This window comes from Heteronotia binoei, chromosome 4 (assembly GCF_032191835.1).
Source record: "Heteronotia binoei isolate CCM8104 ecotype False Entrance Well chromosome 4, APGP_CSIRO_Hbin_v1, whole genome shotgun sequence".
In the NCBI taxonomy this organism is placed as follows: Eukaryota; Metazoa; Chordata; class Lepidosauria; order Squamata; family Gekkonidae; genus Heteronotia; species Heteronotia binoei.
Window position 1 is genome coordinate 139,865,410 of NC_083226.1, and position 21,492 is coordinate 139,886,901.

At 38.7% G+C, this 21,492-nt stretch overlaps 1 protein-coding gene across 4 annotated transcripts in view; it reads right to left on the reverse strand.

The window, feature by feature from the left end:
- Positions 1-720: 720 nt before the first annotated feature.
- Positions 721-21,492, reverse strand: part of PIK3R1 (phosphoinositide-3-kinase regulatory subunit 1) — a 62,336-nt gene continuing 41,564 nt past the window's right edge. For 2 of the 4 annotated variants that reach the window (XM_060235879.1, XM_060235880.1), the window contains exons 7-15: positions 9,809-9,911; positions 9,172-9,270; positions 8,881-9,061; positions 8,236-8,361; positions 6,733-6,875; positions 6,429-6,605; positions 6,268-6,336; positions 4,054-4,224; positions 721-3,176 (exon numbers count right to left, since the gene is read on the reverse strand). In XM_060235879.1, coding sequence (XP_060091862.1) covers positions 2,987-3,176; positions 4,054-4,224; positions 6,268-6,336; positions 6,429-6,605; positions 6,733-6,875; positions 8,236-8,361; positions 8,881-9,061; positions 9,172-9,270; positions 9,809-9,911 — 1,259 coding nt within the window. In that variant the 3' untranslated portion in view covers positions 721-2,986. Of the gene's footprint in view, positions 3,177-4,053; positions 4,225-6,267; positions 6,337-6,428; positions 6,606-6,732; positions 6,876-8,235; positions 8,362-8,880; positions 9,062-9,171; positions 9,271-9,808; positions 9,912-11,164; positions 11,588-13,175; positions 13,493-21,492 lie in introns of those variants that run through there. The other 2 variants (XM_060235882.1, XM_060235881.1) reach the window with 2 other exon arrangements.

Below are 21,492 nucleotides of genomic sequence, written 5' to 3' on the forward strand. Positions count from 1 at the left end.
ACCAGAGGGAGATGCATGTATAGAAACCTGCTATCATACATGCATCCGCTAGTGGTTCTGGAACTGCATATTAACAGTGCCACCCTGAGTTACATCTAAACTCACTGGCTTCAATGGGTTTACAAGGGTGGCATTGTGCTTAAGATGGCACTGTAAAAAGAGTCTATGTGCAGTTCTCAAGGCTCTAACTCTGTACCCAGCACTTGACTGCAAGTGAGGTTCCTCCTATGGAATTAGCAATCACATACAAAGCACCAAACAGATGGTCAATGCTGCCAGATCTAACAGTGCTGATCACGTATTTCTGTTTTGGGGGGGAAGAACTGAATCTTACCTTCGCTTATCTTGATAATAAGAGTTGGGTTTTATACCTCGCTTTATACCTCAACCTTAAGGAGTCTCAAAGGGGCTTAGAATCAGCTTCCCTTCCTCTCTCACAAGCCCCTTGTGAAGTAGGTGGGGCTGAGAGATTCTGAGAGAACTGTGACTGGCCAAGGTCACTCAGCAGGCTTCATGGGGAGAAGTGGGGAAACAAACCCAGTTCTCCAGATCAGAGTCCACTACTCCTCTCCACTACACCATGCTGGCTCTCAAAAAGGCCTAGATGCAGGCTTCCTGCTCCTACAAACATAAGATGATCAGGGCAGACAGTCACAACTAGTTATGTGCAGAGAGCTGATGTACACTTTTAATTCTCTGAAGCAGGGACTTAAAAAAAAATTCCTTCACAAAGTGCTTTTGGAGTTATATTACAATTTTAAATTGTTTACTGTCCAATGACCAATAATAATTTGGCCATCAAAAAAAATACTTAAAATAGAGCAAAATCTATCATGCAATACCATGTCGTTATATTACTGAGAGGTCTAGGGAAGAAGAAGACAGGATTTAAAGAACACTGATGTAAATTGGGAATGATCTTTGCTCTATGAAATGACTTTAAACCCACTTCCTCCTGCAGCAATCTAGTGCAACAGGGATGGAACTTGCAGCCTCAACTCCCACTGAAGCCCTTATTAAGGACTGAAAAATCTCCACGGGGTTTTAAGGGGTTTGAATTAAATGCTTCCACATGTTGAAATAAACCACATTTCTCAAGAAAGCAGTTGACTGACTATAAAGAAACTCCTCTCAGCATCACTGATAATAAAAGAAGGAACAAACCAATTTATTTATAGTGTTACAAAATGAATGAAGTTATATCTACAAGAAGTCCTTACTGTTTCACTTTAAGAAGCATAAATTGTGAAAGGAGTCATAAACCACATTAAAAAAAACCCCGCTCCACAAGATCTATCTTTTGCATTTGCATTAAACAGTCCTCCCGAGTTCCTTAATGCTAATCTGTAAAATCTAAAGGATATCCATAATGTTTGCTCAGCTGTTCAAGAAATGCAGAATTTGGCGAAGTAATATAACACTGAGGTTTTATGTTTCTCTCATTACAATTAACCATTGATACCTGCTTTAAAATTGATAGTTCTCTTTTTTAATTCTTACTGAAAGAAAATGTCACAGAAAGTGGGCTTCCTAAAATTATCCTTTATATATTATGCACACTTACTTTCAGAAAAAAACCAGTTCTTCCATATGACATGAAAAATATCTTGATGTACTATCTAGAATTGTTGGTCAAGATTGATTACTCTAGTAGTCAGTATGTTCCATCTGTTTATCTGCAGCATTCATTATAAACTGTATATCTCTCTTCTTCCAAATACAATCAGAAGCCAGACAGAAATGTAAGACACCCTCTGAATAAAATATAATGGGGTACCATAAATCTGAAGATATTTTGAAACAATATTTTTGGACTCAGTGATACTTTGCAATGTTCATATATTTTTTTTATTGAATAAAGCAGCTTTGAAGCTTATCAGGCACTGCCCAACAAAATAGTTAGTTCAAAAGGGAAATCATGAATTTTAACCTTGAGCTAGCAGCCCAATACTATATACAAAGGAAAATAACCCCCTGTAAAATAGTTCATATGTTTAATTTTGAAGCCAACTTCTACTGGCATCCTGTACACTTCTTTAAAAAAAAACAGAATGAAGAAAATGAAAATGAACACACACAAAAATCAAGGACTTCTAGTTTTAGGGGATGTTCTGAGAGGAAAAAAAACCTAGGAAAAAGGCTTATCCTCTAGTTACACATGAAACTGAAACAGAGTCTATAGAAGATGAAGTATTGCATAGCAGTGTAAGGATTCAGCTTTTGGCGAAACAAAGAATGAAAACAGAATGAGTTTGGTATTGACAGTATCCGCCTATGATAGTTAGTCATCCTGTACTATGTACATTTTATATACTGTATGCCATAAAAAGTCCAGATTTCTTCAGTCTTAAATATCTTCTTAAAACAGATTTTAAAAGTCTAACCAAAAACACTTCCTGGCACTTCTGTCACCATATGTTTCTCCAATAAACATACTGTCATCAAAGTCTTTTTAAAGTGTCCCTTAAAAATGAAAGTGCCATTCTGCTACATATCATCCACCAGCAATCCACAACGTAGGGCATCTGCATCCACTGTGCACAGCTGTATCGCCCAAGTCGCTATGGAGAAATTTCACTGCCATTTACGCAGGCCCAGCTGGACTTGAGGGGGGCTGTGGAGTTCCAATGTCTGAGCTCTTAAAGCTTCTTAAAAGAGATGGTCAACAAGCACCATGGTTAAAGGCCTCTATGTCCCTGCAGGGAGACTGGTATAGCACTTCTTTCTCTCTCTCTTGCTGCGTTTTCCTTTGCTTCATTATTTGTTTTTAAAAAAGCACTTTAGATTAGAAATGTATGTTCACAGCTCTCAACTGCAACCTCTCCCACTGTGGTTGTGAAGAAAGCTTCAGTCCCATCTGAAGACAGACAGCTTTGACACCGCATCTCACACATGAGCATTCTCTACCCAGAGGCCTCAAGATTGCTGAGTTATCTTTGTGGGTATTTAAGTTAAAAAAGAGACAAACCCCAGAATATTAGCTTCTTCATCGCCTCTGCTGTGCATATACTGGATAGGCTAGTGTGACGTTGAGAGAGTCATTGTGCTGAACAAGCGACGTGTGTTGATAATGTAGCACCAGTTCTCTCAGTGAGTTGTACAAATTATATGGCTCTGCAAATCCATACCCAGTGGGTGTTTTGTTGATGACGCAGTGCTTCACTTCACCATCCACACTAGAAGTAGGGAAAAAGAGGCTTGGTAAATTGTCAAAAAAGACACATTGTGATTGGTTTTACCTTTATGATTAATTGTCCAATATAAATAAGTAAACAAAAATATCCTTTGGGACTGCATAGCCTAAAACTAGTTCCAACCAATAATATTTTACGACTTCTCACTTCTTTCATAGACAGATAAAACTTTGTGGCACTTCTACCATTAAGGGATTTCTTATTAATCTTTCTTAGCTTAAAACGGCACTGTGTACCTCAAAGTCATCTGCTTAAAATGGGTCTCCTTAAATTCACACTTAAGACATTTAAGTGCCTCTTCTCTGCCAAGCAGATTCACTCTGTAAACTGGGATGGAAACCCTACAATGTTAGTTTTTCAGCTAGAACAGGGCTTCCCAAATCATGTTTTGGGATCCCAAAATAGCTAGAACATACATCATGGGTGTGTCACTAGGCTGAGAACAGGTGGGGAGTGTCCTAAAGACAATAGAAGAGAAGCAGCCAACAGTGTTCTGTCCTCAAGAGTTATGTGTGCCTAGCGTGAAGCTATTCAAAATCTATTTCTCCCTGTATTATAAATTCCTTAAAAGACAAGCCAAACAGACAGATACTCAGGTTTGAAATCTGACTTATCTCCAGATAGAAATAATTAATAATTGCAGACAGGGACTGGGATGCAGAGCCACTGGGAACCCCCTTTAATTATGCTGAGATAGCATCATTAAAAGGCAACTTTAAATACTAGAGCGTATTTACAAACATTTGTTCCACGGAACAAATGAACCAGAAAACTCTTAACTAAAACAGAGAAAAATATAAATACAGGTTTTATTTATACCACAGAAAAGCAAAAAAAAAAAAAAAATGTGGATACATACACAACAGAGCAGGCATAGCAGCCCTGTTTGCTGCTCTCCCGAACAAGGAATGTTCCATCACGTTTGCCACGTAGTAAATTTTCAGCTTGGCTTCTATTGATATTCCCCACATTCCATGTTCGTTCATCTTGATGGGGCAAATCCTCATCATCTTCCACCATAGAGTACTGGCTGTTTAAAAAGCAGCAACAAAAACCAGACATAATCATTCAAGATTTGAAAAGGTTCTCTCAGCAAGTAATTGTTAGTGAGGTCAAATATCGCAGCTTTTAAACTATGATGAGAAGCAAATAACTTTTAAATTATTATGAAGATTATCTTCTAAAATGAGGAAGAAGCACACTATGGTGCAGACAATCAAGGTCCCCAAGTCCACACAGCATTAAAAACCCTGCTGCTTTTGTTCAGAGTTTTGCCAAAGGAAAAAAAAAAGCATTCTAGTAAGCTTTGCAACAACCTTGTTTTAAAAATGTAACACACCCATGGAGTTTTCACCCCCTGCTTCCAGTTTTGCCAACTGATGCCAGATTTAAACATTAAAGAAGAAGACGACATTGGATTTATATAGAAGACGACATTGGATTTATATAGCTGCCCTGAGCCTGCTTCGGCGGGGAGGGGAGGATATAAATCAAATAAAAATAAATATTCTGCCCTCCACTCAGAGTCTCAGAGCAGCTCACTATCTCCTTTATCTCCCTCCCCCATAACAGACACCCTGTGAGGTGGGTGGGGCTGAGAGGACTCTCACAGCAGCTACCCTTTCAAGGACAACCTCTGCCAGAGCTATGGCTGACCCAAGGCCATGCTAGCAGGTGCAAATGGAGGAGTGGGGAATCAAACCCGGTTCTCCCAGATAAGTGTCCGCACACTTAACCACTACACCAAACTGGCTCTCCAAAATGGAGGTGCTCTCTAGTTCACTGAAATGCTTCATGAACAAATACATATGATCTGAAGCATAATAACCAAACAGCCTAGCAGCAAATGCCGAAGGCCTCATATCAGTGCAGTTTGTTCATATCAACCAAGAGAAACAGCACCAAGCTATCACTCTTTTATTTTTCAGATTTTTTTTTAAAATTATCTGTGAATTTTGCTATTTGCTTTGCTTTGTTAACTTACAATGAGGTCTGTGTTATACATGTCAGAATATTCAGCAACTGCATAGTGAACACCAGGGTTTCTTTTTTGTAGCAGGAGCTCCTTTGTATATTAGGCCACACACCCCTGATGTAGCCAATCCTCCTGGAGCTTACAGTGGGCCCTGTACTAAGAGCCCTGTAAGCTCTTGGAGGATTGGCTACATCAGGGGTGTGTGGCCTAACATGCAAAGGAGGTCCTGCTACAAAAAAAAGCCCTGGCGAACACCCTTCAAGGAGGGCAGTGTTCAGCATTTGAAGACTGATAAAAAACTGGCTGCACTTTCATCCTCTTTCTTCAGATAAAAACTGACTGCTGCAAATCACAAATTTGGATATAAAAAGACTAGGGTCCTTACTGGCTATGATATGTGTCCGAGTACCCAACAAAAAATCCTATGCCTGCTCTGCCCATTTCCTTTTATTGATGAAAACAGGAAGTGCCACACTTTTTAGATGAGGGATCTGCAGATGGCCAGAATTAAATGAAGATGATAGTTCCTTGCACCTGAATTAATGGAGAAGTCAATGTAAGCAAGGACTTTCTCTTATTATTCAAGGTTGCAGATGGGCAAAAGATATAGGTTTTAGTCAGATTTACGTGGGTAGCCATGTTTGTCTGAAGCAGCAGAACAAAGTTTGAGTCTAGTGGCACCTTTAAGACCAACAACGTTTTATGTATAAGCTTTCGTGTACACACTTCTTCATATACAGCAAAAAAGAACTTCCTCAACCATTACATATAGGTAGAAAGAGAGTGAGAGGTTAGTTGTGGTGGTGATGTTTTAAATGAACAGAGAAGCAGCACAAGCAGTTAGTTTAGTTGCCTATTTAGTCAGGTTGTTGGGTCAAGTTAAGGACAGTGTCAGAATTCTAGATTTCCAGGTTTTCCTCTCTTAGTGTTCCCTCTGGCACAACATTTAACAAAGCTAGCTTTTCCAGTGATACAAGGTATCAGAGCCACAGTAGCATAATACTTTTTGGAACAGATTTATTTCTCACCATTGAAAACTCACTGAACTAGAATTTAGCTGAGTCACTACAACCATTCAAAAAGATTTGGGATACTCACTCTTCTGTATTTTCATTGCCAAGCCATTCATTCAGTTTCTTTTGTCGAACACCCTTCTGAGTTAACCACCTGAATAACAATTTTGAAGACATAATTAGTTACTGTAGTCTTAATAAAAACAAACATTATTGAAATAGGTTTGCCATTTCATAGCTACTTACATCAAGTACTGATCTCTTGTCTTTCTGAGCTGTATAAGGTCTGGTTTGATGCTGTTCATGCGTTTATCAATCTCTCTGTATTCTGCAGCTTGCTTCTTTAAATCCTCTTCCAGTCTACGCCGGCTATCCACGATTTCACTGATTCGAGATTTCAACTTTTCATAGTTGTGCATAATTCTGGAGAACAGATTTTTAGGGCGTTAGATTTTGGTCAAACAGCTAGGATCCATAATTTTGAAGGAAAACATATACTTTTTAGATTGACTGATATTTTAAATGCAGAATCTTAAGCACTGCTACCAACCTTTGTATTTCTTTTTCATTCCCCTCCCGTTTAAATTTTTCAATGTATTCTTTGCTGTATCTTTCCTGTGTTTGGCACTGCTCTTCAAATATTTTTATGGTTTCATTGAATGCCTCAATGGCAGTTCTTTTCATTTGAATTTCCTGAAAGGGAGAAAAAGCTGGTCTTCAGTTACAGCAAAATTCAAAAGTAAAATGGCTATCTAAAAACAGTGGCTTGGTTGTAGCAGTGATTTTTTTCCTAATGAACAGAGAGCAGCACAAACAGTCACTTGCCTACCTATCATCCTTCCAATGCATGAAAGGTCATTTTTGGCTATGTATGAGAAGCCACTCAAATAACTACTCAGCTAGCCTATATTATTATTGTTATTTTCAAAACAGGGATGTTTTAATCACTTCTGCTTCACTCCAAAGCAGTCTGTGATACAGTGGGAGTGTGTACTGAAGGAAAACTCAAAAACCCAATGGAGCTCACCCAAACAAAGTGAGGTTCCAGCCCTCAAACCCTTATTTATTTCTGAAAGAGTGACTTCCCCAGCATTAAAATTGAGGCTTATCTATCAAATTTTTAATCCATCACTTTCTCTAGGGAGCTCATGGTACTTTGCTCTATCATTTTATCATCATAACAATCTTATATGGGAGACTGAGATTGTGACTGCTTCTGTATCCTTGCTGAGTGGAGATCTGTGTTCTACACAGGATACAGATTCTAGTGTAACGTTCTAACTGCTATACCACAGTGGTGCCCCAACATCAGGCCCTGGCCTTGGTCCCCTTGTCTAATGGACATCAGAGCAAGTGATTAGTCACAGTGTGAAATAAGATGCCGGATTAGCTGGACCATTTATGTTATCAAGTTCTCACACTTACTCTTGAAAGATTCAGCAGCAGAAACCAAGAATACTAACATTTCAGACAGCTTTTCATATTTTTGTCAAGAGTTTACTATAGTGTCCTCGCCAAACAAGCCAAAACCAAGAACCATTAAATCACAATAAAAACTGCATGTATAAACAGAAAACAACTTCAGCATTAGGAAATTGGGAATTAAGATTTTTAAAAACATACACAAAAATTCACCCTTTATTTATCATCATATTATACTCAAAATTTCATATTTTCTAGGCAAGTTCTTCAGAAGAAAACATTTCTTCTTAATTTCAAGCACACTATTATTTAGTTATCAATAAAAAATATGCCATTGTGCTAAAAGTTATCAGAGGGCACAGTGCCTGTTAAGCAAATGAGTACTCAGTATATGGAGTACCTATCAGAGTTGGCTCTGGGTCACTGGATTCTATTGATAGTTTAGACATCAAAGCAATTTGAACTTATCAGCTTTAAAGCACTTAGATCAAAGCTCATTTTAGCAATCTGAGTCAAAATCTTTGAAATGTTAAGACCTTTAACCTCCAAATACTGTCAATATCAACTTTACTGAGCAGACTGGGCCCTGTTCCAGTGAAGAGCTCTTAGATCGAAATTCAGCACTGCTCACCTGAGATGTTCTTGTGTAGTCTTCATACAGTCTGTCATATTCTCTGTTCTTTTCTTGGAACTGGATGTTATATTCATGCAATTTCTTTCCCACTGCTTCAATACTATCCTCTTTAACCACTTGATCCTGAGGTGATAAACAATTAGGAAGAAATTTAATCATGATGTGGCTTCTTAGAGAGTACTACTATCTAGTAGACACCACTAATTAGGTTGTAATTTGCAAAGAATTGAAAATCCACATGTGAGCCTTCTTGCAGCAAGAGCTGGATTCTTTACACAACAGTACTTATTAATGATAAATGATGCTACCATCACAAGCAGATGATATACGTATTGTGGGATGAACTTTTGTAGGCAAGGGGCTACTTCATAAGATGCAACGGTTGCCTCTTACTTCAAAAGTTCACTGTAAACTTTTATTATATTTTTACATTTTTACAGGACTCTTTGTGTTTGCTACAACAGATTAATATAACTACTTTCCTGAAATGTACTACTATAAAAAACCCACTCTCACTCAGAACTGTTCACAGATTTACAATGAGTAATTCTCTAATGAGAATCATATACACATTTAAGCATAGCAAGAACATTTTAAAGGCCTTTAAATCCAAATTCCAGAAAAAAAGAACATATTCTTTACCTGTTGATATTTGGATACTGGATAAAGCAATTTAACATCCAATTTTGGATTATATTGAGCTAAAGACTCATTCCGGTAGTGGTTTATTAGCTCAACCACAGAATTGAATGTTAATGGATCAGAAAACCCATATTTCCCATCTCGGTGAAATATTTTAATTAATTTATTATTTCCTCCCTTCCTATAAAAGAAAAAAATGGGGGGGGGGGGGGGGGAGAGTCAGCCATATTTATGCAAAATCATTTTCTTAAATGCAACACTTAAATAATAATTTGATTCAGTTCTCCTTACCGTAATGTAAGTGTGTAGTCGCCATGCATTTTGGTGGAGGCATCTCGTACCAAGAAGGTACCATCAGCAGTGTCACGAAGCTTCTCATTTACTTCCTCCCTATGATTGAAGCAAAAGCAACATTTGGTTTAGAAACTGACTTCTAAAAATACTGACTTTAACTAAAACATAATATCTTCAAACTAGCATTAAAAAAATCTGCACAACTTAAGCATTGAGAAGGCATCACATGAACTCTTGTATACTTTCTGCACTAGAACAGTCTGCCTGGTACCATTATTTTCTGCTGGAAAAGTTCTCTTCCCACTTGTCCAATAAGTGTGTTCAAAGGCAGTAGTAGCCTACTTCCTTCATCTATATAAAAATGCTCAAAAATCTAGACATAAGTTGTACTTCTTACCCTACCCTTAACATCCTATCTACCAGAGTTTTCATTTGACAAATGCTAGTACTTGTGATATGTTTGCAAATAATCTATGAATTGTAGTAAACATACAGACAGATTTTATCACTTAACTTTGTTATATTTGATACTCCCCTACTGGTAGAAATACATTTTTATTCCATTTAAATGTAGTGTATAATAAGTAAATACATAAATCAGTACAAGATAAATGGGTTTTGTTGATATCCTTACCTTGAGATATCTCCCCAGTACCATTCAGCATCTTGCAGAGACATGTTATTATTCATACCGTTATTTATTACAGTATTAGGCTTTGGAGGTTTAGGAGGCAGTGCTGCAAATGAAAAGAACCCACATTTGTAGTCTTATCTGTACACCATACAGTATATGCTAAATAACACTATTATTAACCTAAACATATCCCTGTTAGAATCACTGTTAAAATCAGCTACATTTTCCAAATCTCCCTTCCCTTCTTGTTCTTTAGAGAATCAGGAAACAAAAACCATTCACAGTAAGCAGGTCACCAACTAATGCATGTATTTTAGTTACCGAAAGTCTTGCATTTCTGGCCAAGAACTGCTCCTCTCTTCTCCAGTTATATTTCACAAACTGCAATTTGTTTTTAAAAGATACAAACTGAAGTTTGCTTTCTATTAACATGTTTATATCATCTTATGTAACAAAATATGCTGCATCTGCCCCCCATTCTCATTTGATGATATAGAAAAAAATTATTTTGCTTTCTAGCTCCAGTACTACAGTGCTAGATCAGCAAATCCACAACACTGTTCTGTAAGAAAGGAACTGGATTTCTTATGATCCTTTGCATTTTGTATAATGGTCCCCCCCACAACTCCCCCCACACTTTAAGGAATCAATCTATGACCCAATATCCCTGGTGTTAATCGTAGCATTTTGTAGGATAAAACTGTTCCAAAATGGTAAGACTGATTATAAAACCCACATCCCTTTCGCTTCAAAGCTGCAGACCACTGAGTGCAGGAAAAGATACTGCAGCATTCTTGGTTTACCAGCAAATAAAAACAAAACTGAAATCATATATATGTATATAGAAAAAAATTAAAAAAGCTTGTATACTTAATTTAATTCTGTTTATATGGTACAATGCATATGTAAAACAGACATGTCAAAATGAAGGTTGTATTCATAGGTTCAATGTAGTCTAATGATTTTCCTATCTTGTGCTAAATGACTGCATTTAAAACAGCCAAACCTAACAACTGTAACTAAGAGTGCCCAGTAACTTAAAATGACAGCTTCATTTTTAAACAGGCATCTTTTTACAGAATTTTGTGTCTGGAATAATGCAGAAAAGGCTGCTCTGTTTTTACTCTATAGCAAACATACCTACAGGTGAGCTAAATCATAGGACTATAGTTTAATTAAGCAAGTCTAAAGAAATTTTATAAAATAGCCTTTACTGACTACTACTTGCATTCAGTAAAACACAATTTAATTCTATGACAAGGTTAAAAATTAGCCTAAAAATCTGATTCTCCTACAGCAGCAGTTATTGCTACATCCAGAATAGGCTAGAATTCAAAAATAACACTGCAGTATTACCTGGTGGATCCATTTCTATGTAAAACATCAAATCCGTGCCATAATTTATATCTGCCCTGGGATAGTCTATGTCCAGTTCTTCCATGTTCCAGACAGTGTTGTACATTATCAGCAAGTATGCTCAGTTATAAGGAAACAGTCAGGATCTCTTTGTAATGGTGTCTTGGAATTCATTTTAAAACCTATAAGGGGCTGCACTGTAACCTATTACATCATAATCCCCAGCCAATCATGTCAAAAATAATGTCACTGGACCACTCCTGTTTCATCATTTTCATTCTTCATTGTTAACGTTGTAACAATTGTCATTTGAGGGGAAAAACAGTTAACAGAATTGTGGTCGGCACCTGATCTTACTCAGAAGACAGAATGCATTCTCATTTACACTGATTTCTCTCTCCTTCCCCCATCCCTCCCCCCGCAATCTTTCTTGTCTGCTGCTTGGTACATTCCACTGCTGGCAGGTTGACAAAAGGCTGATATGCTGCAGCAGGAAGCATTTTCTCTCTGTACAGGAGATTTTCTTGGTTTACAAAGCCAGATCACTTCTCGGTTAAAGCATTCTAAGACTTAAACATAGTAGGGGTTACTAACTGGATAATTTTTATGCATATTTTGAAGCCTCTGTGTGTATGCTTTATAAAGGGCAATGTGGGCAGGAAACTCCAAAATCTACTGCAAAGTGCCCTTTTTGTGCACTTCTATGTTCTAAATACTCTAAAAGTCACAATGCTTCACACTATTGTTAGAAATTTGTCCCTAAGTGATGCTTTTTTAAAAAAAAATGTGGCTGTCACACAATTCTTTAATCATATGCAAAGTGATTTATGCTTGAAACCAAGCTTTGCTATATTAACTGCCAATCAAATTTTATTAAGAACAACATTACAATGAGTAAAAACTGAGTAATATCCTGACAGTTAAATCACTCTGCCAATTATTAAATGTCTGGTAAAATGCTGAAGAATATTTCGGTTTGCCTGATCTAGCAGGTTCTTTCAACCTGCTTTCTTCAGGGCATCTGCCATTTGGGCAGTTCCTAAAGAGCAAAGATTCTTTTGTCAGTCTTCTCTTTCTTAGAATTTTCCTGCTAAGATGAAGTAATCTCCTGCTCAACCTCCCCAGAATAATCCTGTTCAATACAGACCTTATTGTGCACCTAATTTCTGGGTAGAGTAGAACTGGCAACTGCAGAAAGCATACTTTAACAACACTATATAACTTCTCAGAACCACTCATGCCATATGGAATTACTGGACAGACACTATGACAGAAAGAGGTAGTGCAGAAGATAACAGAATAAAATTATTCACATGTCCTAAACAAATGAACAGTGTCCTGGTAATTTTTAAAATCCTTTTGAGACAAGTACTGGTGCATAACAGCAGCAGCACGCACACACACATGTTGTCCTGATTAAACCCATCCTAAAGTAGCCTCCCTCCCTGCCCATTTAGGTGGACATGTTCCAGAGATTCCTTCCATTTGCTTTGCGTAACAGGACACTTCAGACAGTCCCAGACACAAGTCCAAACATTGAACTTGAGGGTTTAGCCCACCTGCTATCCAAAATAGCTGGGTTGCCAAGGTACATCGCTTAAATTAGGCTAGGGAAGACACAAAGCATACAAAGCTAGCTACCACAGTCCAACAAGGCAGGTTCTACAGTTTCTTTTTGCATGTATTCAACAGCAAAACGGGGGGAAAGAGAGCTCTCTCATTAAGGTTTTACTACTAGCTAAATTCTGGACAGTCACACTTGTATGATCAGGTTACCGCTCAACCCAAACTAGTCTAGCTTGCTCTGAAATACCATGTGGCAAACCAGGCAAGATACTGACAGACAGGTGATTTTCCACTGTTCCAGCATTACTCTAGACAGGTATCAATTTTCACTCCTCCATGTTTTTAAACTATGAAACTGTTACTTGTAGATCAGACTCTCTCACCCCACCTTGTCTCCTGCTCTTTAGATCAGAAAAAATATACAGCCAGACTAAAACTTACTTACATTGCAAACTGTGCATGGCACACGATAACCCTTTAAATACTTGCATCCAACAATCTAAAATTCCAGATGGTAAGTGGCCTCTGTTCAGCTCCACAGTTTTTAAAAAATATGAAAAAGCCAGCGCATAAACTATCCTTGGATCAGAAAACAAAAAGTAGCTCTGTAACTATAACCTATTCCTCTGCTCCCTTAAATCCAGAAGAAAAGCAGCAACGTGCACAATCAAGAGGAAAAAAGCCCAAGTCCTTTTGCTTTGGAAAGAATCAGCTTCTGTGCTCTGAAGTTATCAGTTCATTTCTGTTTCATCACTGATTTTAGCAATGTTTAAAAAAATCCTCAGTAGCTTGCACGTCTCTTCGAGATAAAGATCTGTTTCATGATTAACTCAGGCAGGTTCAAATATTTGCTGAGCAAGGCATTTCAGGTGGGGGAAGGGAACCAGCGTCAAAGTCAGAGTTGTCATCAGCTAACAAGTGGTCAATGCAAGACTAACCGGTCTCATTTTAGCCAAGTAAATGAGAAGGCCATTGTAAGTGGCCTTAAAATAGTCTCTGTAACTGGCTGATGCATGCAGTATTGAAGTAGATGACTGTCAAGAAAAGCATTATGAGCGGCCAAATACAGGAAGTGGCTGAGCTCGTTCAGAGGGGGGGAAATAGAATGAAAGCCTTCCTTGTAAACTTCTGTGCCTCCCAGAGCCCACAAATGCTGAAGAAACTTGTTAGCATTCACTGTACCACCTCCCACACACTTTCACCAGACCACAGCGACAGGTGTTGCTGAAGACCCATAAAACGAAGACCTGCACTGGGAAGTCAAAATTAAAGCCACCCCTTCCTAAAATGCCTGCTAGCTTCAGTTTGATAAGTTGACTGCTACTGAACTTGCAATAAATTCAGCACAAACATTCTTTTTGTGCAGTGTCACTGGGCATTGCGCAAGGTCAGATCCTGACCTCTGTCTTAGGTCACAGCAATTTTGCTGCATTTAACATGGGGGAAGTATGCACATGCAGTGAAGGATAAAGGGGGGGGGAATTAAATCAGGGACATAGCAAAAGCTCTACAAAGGAACAAGAATAAAGCCCACAGCATGGCTGGAAAGCACATAATACAAGAAGTTTACTGGTTAACTACCTGCATTGGTGACTTCCTGAGAACCACATATCCATTGCCTGGAATTCCATGATGGAAGAAAGGCAGGATATAAATGCAGTGCAATACAGTCAATTAATAAATAAAGCCTTCAGTGAACAAAGAAGCAAACATACCAACTCCTTTATAGTTCTCAAAACTGAAAACCACCACTGAACTGCTTTCAGAAGCCAGATAATGCACACACAAAACAATTAAACATATAAAAATGTGGTTTAGTTTTATCTACTGCCATTTTTGAACTGTGCTGGTCTTGGCTTTGAGTTAAAGCACTGTTGTGCTTGGCATAGGGAATGCAGGAAGTGCCAAGAGTAGCTGAGCTCTTGCTGTTAACATTCAATGGTGCTGACCAGGGTGGGGGTGGGGAACTGGATGGAGTGAAGATGGGGATGAAATAAGGAGGCAGAGGTGAACTGGAGGCCAATTTATGCTTGTCTAATTTCAGAGTATTTCTGAGGCAGGAGCTGGAACCTACCTACATTTTAATCCTTGGTCCTACGCGTTTGGCCTTCCTCACTTTGATCAAAGGGGATAATCTTTTATGGATATGTAGCTTTCATTTTATAACTAGTCAGGGACTTAGGAATGGGCCACGGGAGCCTCCAAAGGAGACTGCATGAGGCCAACCCATTACAAAGACAGGCATTAATCTGGGGAAGGGAGATGATACTTAAGACAGCAGTCATCAACCTGCATGGACACTGCCTGGCATCCTTCTCGTCCCAATTTTTTGCCTGCAGCTAGACTGGGTCCTATAACTATGTCACGAGGCACAGCCCTCTAGCCACCAAACTGCTTGCATAGCTGCTGGTTCAATAAAGCTGTGTCCTGTTTTCACCCCAGCCACTGTGTTTGCTCTTTTCCTTTTTCCCTGTTCCAACTCTGGGCACAAACTGAACTTTTGTTCATATTTGTACGGAAGCAAGATTATCTGGAAAGAACAGCAGAATTTCACTGGTTATCAAGTTTACTATAAAATGTTCAAAAAGAAGGTGTAAAGGTTTGGTAACTAATGGGTATCCTAGCAGCTGGTTTTTTGTTTTTTAATTTTTTTTAACCTTAAACTATCTACATGCCCTGTGGAACTTGCTTTGACATCTCTTGTGATACTCTGCCTGCGTAACAGGTGGTATCCTCTTTCCTAAGCACATACTTGCGGGCCTGGTGACAGACTATATGCAAATGGATGATACAAATGTGCCACAATGTCTTGAAATTGGGCAGATTCAGGCCTTTGGGAGATGCCAATTTATCATGTTGTTCACACCCACTGTCTTTGGCTACAGAAGAAGTAGTTATTGACCACAGCAAGAATTAACTATTCGTTTTTTAAAAACTTCTACCTGAAAACAGTTCAAATAGTCACAAAAAAACAAACAAACCATACTTTGTTCATATTTTACTCCAGAAACTGCTCTTAATTACAGACACTTCCAAGCCCTAGTTTTTCCTTCGGTTTTAATGATCCATGAAAACAAATTTCCATTGGCTATTCTCTATGACATGCATGGATTTTATCAAGTATCAATATGTTTGAAAACATTTACAGTAACAACAGAGCACAGAGCAGCAGGGAATCAGTCAAGGCCCTATGCAATAAAAAGGAATGCACATTAAAAGTTGTGCCTGGTTGGGAAGGAGAGCTGCAAACGGAGCCCCACATTTGGACTAGATCCAGAGAGGAGCTGGACTGTGTCGTATGTTGGCAGGTTGTTTCAGTCTCCCTTGGTTTTATAAAATCAGATTTTTCTCATGTCTTGCATAATTGGTTTTGATACACAGAAGATGGTGCTTGAGAAATCCAGTTACCAAACCATCTAAAAGCAGACAGCTGAAAGGAGTACGGACGACTGCAGCAATTGCCTACATGAACATTCTACTATACAGTTTGTATCAAGGAGAACTGAGGTCTTTATTTTCCATACCTGAAGAAAAAAGTAATTGACAAAATTTGGGATTCAATGTTTAGTAAGCTTTTTTATACCTAAAAAACTGCATGTAACCTCCTGATTATTACCATTAGCATAAAAAGAGAGCCCTCTGCTGGACAAACATTAGACTGAACACTGGTTTGAAGGGAAAGCAAAGGGGAAAAACAAACAAAACTACTTTCCCCATTATGTTTCCTATGCTAAATCACTCAGTCATTATTTCTTAAAGTATATATAGTAAGTTCAAGATTTATACTGAAATCTCAAGGCTTATTATCAATCAATAATGTACTTAAAAGATTCTGTAATAGAATATTCTTATTCCATCACTGTATTAATTATTACAGGTCTCTACTGCTCAACTAAATTTGACATTCTTAAAACATCAGTATCAATTTCAATTTTTTTATACAAACTTTATTATTTTTTGTTAGAAAATGCACTTACAGGTAAAGATAAATTGCTCATTAAAAAGTATCAATTTCATAAAAATATGAAAGACTGGTTGATATTTATGGTTTAACAATTTTTTGTAAGTAGTGTAAGGATTTGCATATAGAATTTTCTGAATCCTGGCCTAACAAACTAGGGATGCTGAACATTCCACCAGAAATTTGTAGGTGCTCAAATTTGTTGATCAGTTGTTTGCTAATTACCCAGTCTGTTTGGTTCATGTTAAATAGCCAGGAAGGCCCGCTGAACAGGTTTGCACTGGGTATTTGTGACACTACATATGCACAATGATGCTGATTCAAACCAACAGGCAGTCATTGCTAGGGATTACTTAACAAGTACCAAAGAGTAAGTTTTTATTAAAACACAGCATTTATCAATTGTTGATTTTAGAAGATGTGACTAATTTAACTGGAAATTCAAAGAACTGCCCATTGAGTGCAGCAGGCATGGAGAAAGGACAGGGCAGGGAGTGGAACTCCACTGGACTGTGTGAGAATGGACCATTCATGAAGGGTCCTTTTCCTCTGAGGAGGAATATCTTGATGGATGTGAGTGACTGCCTCAACAGGGAGACCAGTTCTTTAGTAGGCTTAGCATCCTAATTTTTAACTATGGAGTTCTTCTGTTCCTTTTCCTTTTTTCCCCTTTCTTAATACTTGCTTATACTCCTCTGTTTTCTCAATCCTAACTTATCCTCTGAGTCTTCTCCCCCCTCTTCCCCTTCTGAAAAAGTCTGCAGGAAACTTGGCAAATTGCATTGGCCATTTCAGGCTGACTTCGAAGACAGCAGTCATTATCTTCCTAATGGTCATCTAGAGATGGTTTCATCTCCAAAGGGGAAACAGCCCCTCTGCTCATGGTCATCATGCTGTAGAGCAGGAGACAACTCAGTCCGTTCAAGCTAACTTGAACTTGAACCGGCCATGTCGGCAGTTCGAAAGCACACAAAAATGTGCTGCTTGGAATTGATGGCCACTCCAACCTGGCAGTAGTGACCTTTTTGAAGCAGCTATTTCGATGCACGTTCCAGCCCCCATGTCAAGTCCAGGGAAGCTGAAGTCCCCGTGAGAAATGGACTCAGATTTACCTCCTTCATGGCAAATCTCAGTGTCACAACCCAGCCCCTCTCTACAGATGGGAAATATACCTGGCCCCAGGACCTTAAATATTTCCTCAGACTTCATGAATAGGATAAGGCAAACTATGATGGAGGAGATTTTTAACTTTTGTAACCAAGAAGGTTTAAGCTCCAACAGAGTTCCTTCAGACTCCTCCCCTCCCCCAACTCCAAGGCACGAGGCTACTGATTACAACAAGGGCACCCAAGGGTCAACCAAGGCAGCCAAAAACAGTCTTTTGACAGAAAACGAAATAGGGAAGCGCACTGGGAGGCTGAGCTCTCTTTAGGTAGTGATAGGGAAGACAGAGAAAAGGGAAAGTTCTTAACAAATAATGATGATGAGGAGATTAACGTTCCTAAACAATCTAGTCATTGTTTTAAGCGTAAGGACTACCTTGCTGGCTAAGACCCTGTCATATCTAGATCTCAAGTGTCTCCTTTAGACAATGACCCTACACCTCCCAGATCAAATACCAAAGCCAGACCTAGAAGGAATAAGGAATTCTTTCCTAGACACTCCACATCAGAAAGAGTATTTCCCTTTCCTTTATTTTTTGAAAGACAAGGCAGAATGGGTTAAGCCTTTGGCTAATTGGCAGTTTCTAAGCTTTGTCAAAAAACTATGCATCGCCAACTTTGCAAATGAGATTTTGCAGGTCCCCTTGGTGGATGCACCTGTTGCAGTTCCACAATCGTTTGGCCTCCTATTCAAAGATGGCCAGAATTAGCCCAAGACAATTTGGATAAAAGAGCAGAAGCTGCCTTGAAAAAGGCACACAAAGCCACTGCCATGCTGATTAAGGCATCAGCCACAGCATCCATCACTTCCAGGGCAGTCATAGTCCAGGCTTGGAAGCTGATCCAACACAATCGAAGAGACTAGAAGGGGCCAACAGAATCCTGAATGCCAATGTGCTTAGAGAAGACACCACACTGGATGCTCTAACTTTCTCTTCAACAGCTATGACTTCTGCAGTGGGATAAAGGAAAGTGTTGTGGTTACAAGCATGGCAAGCAGATCTCCACTCTAAAAATATTGTTTCAGCCTACCAATTTCAAGGTAATGGGTTATATAGACATGGTCTCAATAAAATCCTCATTGAAGCCAGGAATAAGAAGAAAGTGATGCCCAGGGCATTCAGATTCTCCAAGATAGAATCTTCAGCAGCCACTCCTTCATTCGCAGTATGCCTTACCCAGATTTATAACAAATAAATATTGTGATCACAATTACTATGGATAATTATTGAAAATTACAACAAACTTTACTGTAATAATTATAACCAAAGCAGTCCATAGAATATTCTAAGCACTCAATCCCATCTTACAGACAAATCAATTGGTGGGTATCGTGCTAATGAATATCAATGAACTCAATGTCCATATGGCTCCTATTGAAAGCCCCTAACCCCAATGTCCAAATTCAGTCATAAAAGGACATGCAATTCTTTTTTCTTAATCCCATGAAATAATACTGAAACAGGGATGCCAACTCTTTTCCTGTTTCCAGAATCCTTCCTCAGGCAACAGATTAATCATTAAACCAATACACAGTAAAAGTTCACTTGGGACCAATGGTATCCATGAAGTTTCTATTCAGGGAACATGCTCAAACAACTCCAGATTTAAGCAGGAGACCAGACAATCAGTCTGGGGATCATCCAGATAAGCATTTAAAAAGGACCATTCAATTCTCAATTCAACAAGCAACCAGCAAACAGAACTGACAGAACATATTGTGATGTCAAGTCCCCAAAGGAATGACTGCTCAAGCATTCCAGTAGGAGGACAGCTATTTCTTTAAAGAGTTTTGCTAGGCTACTCCATAGAGGTCATCAGAACTTTATCAAATTGATTTGTCATCTCCCCCATGCACAACTGGACAAAACAATGCATAACATTCAAGGCAATCCTGCACCTGCTAAGTATTCAAGCAGTAGAATTTATACCTTCAGTGGAGAGGGACCAAGCAGTTTATTCCATCTTCTTCATGATCTCAAAAAAGAATGGGGATTGAACTAGATCTCAGGTTCCTAAACAAATTAATCAAGCTCAGGCACACTTCCACAAAGTCACACTAACAATGGGCCTAGCCTTCCAACCCAAGGTCAATTCCATAAGTACCAGGAAATCAGTTTGACATCCTTCTGTCTAGAGCCTAGACATCCCAAGGAGAAGCAATGGCATATACTAGACAACAGAAGAGCGCTTAAAACCTTTTTGTGCAGGACCGAGTATATCAGAAAAAACAGATGTGCTATTTCTAAACACTTCCCCTCCTAACTTGGGTAGGAAGATGTCAAAAACTATTATCAGCACTACACTCAAGACCTGCATCATAGAAGCTTATAAGTCATTCAAGCCCCATCCCTCATTACTCTGTTTGCAAGGTGGCAACATGATCCACTATAATATGAACCTATATGATTCAGCTAATGCTGCCTTCGGCAGAAGAATACTGCAAAGACTTCTGTCAAAGACGATGACCCTCCTGAATAATGGGGACACTGCTTTGGGAGATTTCACCAAGGTATCTTCCGCTCTCAGAGGTAGAACAGACCATGAAGGATCCGTCTCCTCTGAGGAAATGAAGTTCTCTTGTCCCTCCTGAAGTCACTGTCAACAGAGGCCACCTTCCTTGTATATATCTTGATTTCTTTATGATTCCTCTTAATTACCTGGTTTCTCCTGGTTTCATGTTACTACTTTTTGGAGTTACCAAAACTGAAGAGATGGGTGACTCCCACCACAGACAGGAAGAGAAAAATTCTAGTTCCTGCCTTCCTGATAGGATGGTGGGAGTCACCCACCAAGATGTCCTCCACCTCCAAGGTAGAACATGCATGTGCAAAAAGACCCCATGGAAAACCCAACTGTGCTGTACTGAATGGTCAGGAAGGAATACAGTGAAGCAACCTGCTGAATAGACAAGAACTGCTCAACAAATAGTCAAGAACAGGTTGACAGACAGTCAAACTGATCACTGAAAAATTGGCTCCTTGATCACAACTGGTGAACAGGACATCAGCTAAACCTGTGAGTGTTCAGGCATCCCTAAAAAGAATCCCATTGCCTGCTTGCTTCTCTTTGGTAACTATGACCTCAACCATATATCGCTATTATAGACTACAAACATGTAGCTCATTTTGTAGAACAGGAAGTCCTTTAAAAAGTTCTGTAACATATATATTACAAATAAATTGATTTATGTATGGCCTTCATTCACAACATGGCCTCAAGCACCTGTACATGAAACATTCTGCTCCTAACAGAAGGTAATGGTAAAGTCAATAAATACATGGAGTTTTATTAGGTACGAGAGCTGCTGAACAATGTTCACGTTCTTTACTTTGGTTCAGCACGTTTGTAATGTTGAACACTTATCATTCATAAAGCATCTCAGTCATTCAAAAACTTCCACATGAAGTCTGTCACTTGACTAATCCACTAAGTATTTTTTTAACCAATGAAGCAACTGATTAAATTTACATAAACAGTACACAGTCAGTCAACCTTTACTACAGCCCATAAGCCATATAGAAGTCAAGCAAACAACATGAATTAATTAACCTAAAATCATATCTCAACATATATCATTCAATTCCAGTACATCATACAATGAAAAGAGTTTGGAGTTATTAAAGAAAATTATACAC